This window comes from Volvox carteri, assembly GCF_000143455.1.
Source record: "Volvox carteri f. nagariensis unplaced genomic scaffold VOLCAscaffold_150, whole genome shotgun sequence".
NCBI lineage: Eukaryota > Viridiplantae > Chlorophyta > Chlorophyceae > Chlamydomonadales > Volvocaceae > Volvox > Volvox carteri.
In genome coordinates, this window is record NW_003307693.1 from 19,827 (window position 1) to 24,616 (window position 4,790).

Consider the following 4,790-nt stretch of genomic DNA (forward strand, 5'->3'; position numbering starts at 1 on the left):
AGCACCTGCTCGCAAGAAAAGGTGACGCTCCCGAGACGGTTCGCTTCTGAGGGGGAGGGATGTAGCAAGCTACATTTACCTTAGAATATCTTTAAGCTATTAAAGCTTAATCACAGTAACGGTACGGTCCCGTATTTACGAACCATACTCGTTAACTGTACGAACTCACTTTCTGGTACGCTATCACAACCTAGCGTACGACACCAAGACTCCAGGAATGGAGATGGCGGCAGGTGGGCCGCATTTAAGCCACCCAGGTGAAGTGCTTCGGCCAGACACTTAACGTATCACTATACTAGTGTTCAGGGTTCAAGACCTTGCTGTCACCGTTCTCGACGTATGTCTTCGAATCCCGACTTCCCTTGTCTCTTCTCACGCCTAACGCTGGGTCGCCAATCGTGGACGAGACCCTCTACTTCCGCTAAAACAGCTAAGGTAAGAGACGGCTGTTACACATTCAGACCCGCAAGAAGGAGTGCAAGCTCAAACTGCTTCAGCCCCCCAGACAGCAGGGCAGACTTCATGTCCTCAGTGAAGTGGTTGATAGCCTGCAGCTTGGGGTTGTTAAAGTCTGGGGCATACATGCCATTCGCCACCAGAATTCCACATACTGCAAAGGAGTGATGAAAGGAGCCCTCACTCCCACAGTAGGGTTTATACTGCTCAGGCCACTGGAGGATGGCCGCAAGGAGCTGGCCCTCGTCGGCCTTCAAATCCAGGTTGTGCATCTCCGCCCAAGTTTTGTGTTGGTCTGAGAAAATTTTAAGATGCATCTCAGGATCGTGATTCACCACCACTGCAGCAGTGTCCTCGACGACAGCCGCTTCTGCAGCATGGGTCGGCATCTGCAGCAGAGAATATTGTTAAACCCAATATGACAATAAACATTGTAAATATTTATGAACTGAGATCTTTCACAGAGGAAGGAAATGAGAACCCTAAAGTAGGGTCCGCCGCCTAGGTATCTTTAACCACCCGTTGGGACACCACATACCTTCACTTGTTGCTTGCTAAGCTTTGATGATAAGACAGTAAGCCTAGTGGATCTGCGAGTCTCCAATGGAGCTGAGTGGGTACTCTGTCGTCTGATAGGCGAGCGAGGCGATTGGATATTGTCAACAATGGCTTGAAGTCCTAGCTTTGCAAGGAATTCCTTTTGTTTGGCTATACAAATAGCATGCTCCTCATCCAAGCTTAGGTTGGAATGCTGAAGAAATTCGGTCCTTGATGACCCTGGACACTTTCCGGACCTGAGATTTTAGGAAACTGCATATGGATGAATTATATGGATGAAAATAATATGGTTTCGTGAGCTGGCCATCATGCAACATGACTTGCACCATGTGCCGTACCCTAACATATGTGTGTGTACGACAGGCAACCCAGCTCCTGTTCAAGGGCTCGGCTGTCACCCTGGCACCTGTACAAACCCGTGGCTTGCAGCCTGACATGTCCATTTACCTGCTGCAGCCCGCTGCCTGACGCCGGCGCCATCCCTAGCTGCAGCAGCTGCATTGCCCCCGGCCGCCCATCCTGTTCCCCTGCTTTGGCGCCTTCGGCAGCCATGGCAGTGTCCACCTCAGCGGCGGCGGCACCCATCTCCGTGTTGGGCTGGATGGGCAGGGCAGAACGGAGGAAAGAGGGACATGGCAAGGGTGGGGGCGGGCCGTGAGTAACTGAAAGCAAGGCTCAGGGGTGGCTTTGTGCCCAGCATGAACAAAGGCAGGCGACTGGGTTTTCATGAGCTGGCCATCACACAACATGACTTGCACCGTGTGCCGTACCCTAACATATGTGCGTGTACGACAGGCAACCCAGCTCCTGTTCAGGGGCTCGGCTGTCACCCTGGCACCTGTACAAACCCGTGGCTTGCAGCCTGACATGTCCGTTTACCTGCTGCAGCCCGCTGCCTGACGCCAGCGCCATCCCTGGCTGCAGCAGCTGCATTGCCCCCGGCCGCCCATCCTGTTCCCCTGCTTTGGCGCCTTCGGCAGCCATGGCAGTGTCCACCTCAGCGGCGGCGGCACCCATCTCCGTGTTGGGCTGGATGGGCAGGGCAGAACGGAGGAAAGAGGGACATGGCAAGGGTGGGGGCGGGCCGTGAGTAACTGAAAGCAAGGCTCAGGGGTGGCTTTGTGCCCAGCATGAACAAAGGCAGGCGACTGGGTTTTCATGAGCTGGCCATCACACAACATGACTTGCACCATGTGCCGTACCCTAACATATGTGCGTGTACGACAGGCAACCCAGCTCCTGTTCAGGGGCTCGGCTGTCACCCTGGCACCTGTACAAACCCGTGGCTTGCAGCCTGACATGTTCATTTACCTGCTGCAGCCCGCTGCCTGACGCCGGCGCCATCCCTGGCTGCAGCAGCTGCATTGCCCCCGGCCGCCCATCCTGTTCCCCTGCTTTGGCGCCTTCGGCAGCCATGGCGGTTTCCACCTCAGCTGTGACGGCACCCATCTCCGTGTTGGGCTGGATGGGCAGGGCTAGTAATAGGAACCAAAGGGGATAACTGAGTTGTGTTCAGCCCACAAAGATTAGCTGGGAACAAGGTGCTAACTTCAGACAACACAAGATCGCCCGATAACTGTGCAAGCAAGCGCAAGTCAGAACGTCGTTTGTTGGGGAATAGGGACGTCAAAAATAACAATATACAATACATTTGGACCCAGTTTAATAAGGAAGGAAATCAGAGAACACAGCGTTACTGGCACATTGGGTGTCAGTAACAGTGAAGAGATGGCCGAGCGGGATGAAGTGCACGGTGGAGTCGGAGGAGGTCCGGAGGAGAACGAAGTAATGGCTATGATGAAGGCGATAAGAATGGCACGCGACGGAAACACCCAGAAGGGGATGATGCGGTGATCAACGGACTCCGCACCTTATCCCACGTTGTCTGAAAGCAGGCACAGCCAGCTGCAACTAGGCCTACCCAGTTGTGTGTAAGAGGGAAAGGGGTGTCCCTAAACCGGCCGCAAAGGGTTGGCAACTACGCATGTTTTGCTGGGGAATGGGGTGATCCGGCTATGAGGGGATGGCGCCGCGGCGGAGAGGTCATTGCTTTGAGGTTTAGCTCAGCATGGTTTATTACCACCGCGGGTTACTGCCAGGTGCCCAGCTGGAGCCCACCGAAGCGCCCAGACCGCCTTGCGCTCATCGGGTAGCAACTAGACTCTGGAAGTCTGCCCAATAATGAGTGCCCACGGCCGGTAGGCTTTACCCGGGTGATGCTCTCAGGGAGAGAAGCGTCCGGGTTGCATTGTGCTGCTCCGAAAGGCCAGCCCCAGGGGGTGCATGGTAAAGCACCCAGGCTGAGTGGCCTTGGGCCGGTAGGCTTAGATGCGTTTAGCTGGAAGGCCAGCACCAGGGCTGGGTTGCCTTAGGCCAGTAGCATAGGAAGAGTTTATCCGGAAGGCCAGCCCCAGGGGGTATGCTCTCGCGTGGTGAGGCACCCAGGCTGAGTTGCCTTAGGCCGGTAGACTGGGTCGTGTTTATCCGGAAGGCCAGCACCAGCAAGGTTTTGCTCTCGCGTGGTGAAGCACCCAGGCTGAGTTGCCTTAGGCCGGTAGACTGGGTTGTGTTTATCCGGAAGGCCAGCCCCGGGGGTTATGCTCTCACGCGGTGAAGCACCCAGGCTGAGTTGCCTTAGGCCAGTAGACTGGGTCGTGTTTATCCGGAAGGCCAGCCCCAGGGGGTATGCTCTCCCGCGGTGAAGCACCCAGGCTGAGTTGCCTTAGGCTGGTAGACTGGGTCGCGTTTATCCGGAAGGCCAGCCCCGGGGGTTATGCTCTCGCGCGGTGAAGCACCCAGGCTGAGTTGCCTTAGGCCGGTAGACTGGGTCGTGTTTTTCTGGAAGGCCAGCCCCAGGGGGTATGCTCTCGTGCAGTGAAGCACTGAGGCAGAGTTGCTTTAGGCCGGTAGACTGGGTCGCGTTTATCTGGAAGGCCAGCCCCAGGGGGTATGCTCTCGTGCAGTGAAGCACCCAGGCTGAGTTGCTTTGGGTTGGTAGGTTGTGTTGCGTTTATCCGCAAGGCCAGCACCAGCAAGGTTTTGCTCTCGTGCAGTGAAGCACCCAGGCGGAGCTGCCTTGGGCAGGTAGTTTGTGTTGCGTTTATCTGCAAGGCCAGCACCTGCAGGTTTTTGCGCGGTGAAGCACGCAGTGAAGCACCCAGGCGGAGCTGCCTTGGGCAGGTAGGTTGTGTTGGGTTTATCCGCAAGGCCAGCCCCAGCAGGTTTGCGCTCGGGCAGCGAGGCACCCAGGTGGAGCTGCATTGAGTCGCTAGGTTGCGTCATGTTTATCCGGAAGGCCAGCCTCAGGGGGTATGCTCTCGTGCGGTGAAGCACCCAGGCTGAGTTGCCTTGGGGCCAGGAGGAAGGGTCGCATGTATCCGGAAGGCCAACCCCAGGGGTTTGCTCTCGCACGGTGAAGTACCCAGGCTGAGTTGCTTTGGGCTGGTAGGTTGTGTTGTGTCCGCCGGAGGACCAACCCCAGCGGGATTGTTCTCGTGTAGTGGAGCACCCAGACAGAGTGCATGGGGCCAGAAGTGGACGAGGAGGACTTGGAGCCAGAAAGGGGAGATAACTTGGACAGCAGCAATGGATGAGGTGCAGTTGTGGAGGCCCATCGGTGAGGGCAGGAATTGGGGCAACGGGTACCAAGGGTCGGAAGGTCGTCCTGACAGCCCAAGCCAGGGCTAAGAGGAACAGGTGGAAGAGGAGAAGCGAATGGTGGCGCGGTTTCCTGAGTCACAGATTGAAGGCATGAAGCCACCCCTGGGGTGCGAAGC

General features: G+C 56.5%; 1 protein-coding gene across 1 annotated transcript in view; it reads right to left on the reverse strand.

The window, feature by feature from the left end:
* The window catches only part of VOLCADRAFT_108558 (uncharacterized protein), a gene marked incomplete at both ends in the record, with an annotated part of 9,023 nt that extends 4,727 nt beyond the window's left edge, over positions 1-4,296 (reverse strand). Inside the window, 7 exons of the mRNA XM_002959271.1 lie at positions 456-845; positions 1,462-1,611; positions 1,894-2,043; positions 2,326-2,475; positions 2,885-2,931; positions 3,133-3,381; positions 4,134-4,296. Of these exons, the coding sequence (XP_002959317.1) occupies positions 456-845; positions 1,462-1,611; positions 1,894-2,043; positions 2,326-2,475; positions 2,885-2,931; positions 3,133-3,381; positions 4,134-4,296 (1,299 nt within the window). The remainder of the gene's footprint in view (positions 1-455; positions 846-1,461; positions 1,612-1,893; positions 2,044-2,325; positions 2,476-2,884; positions 2,932-3,132; positions 3,382-4,133) is intronic.
* Positions 4,297-4,790: the final 494 nt, after the last annotated feature.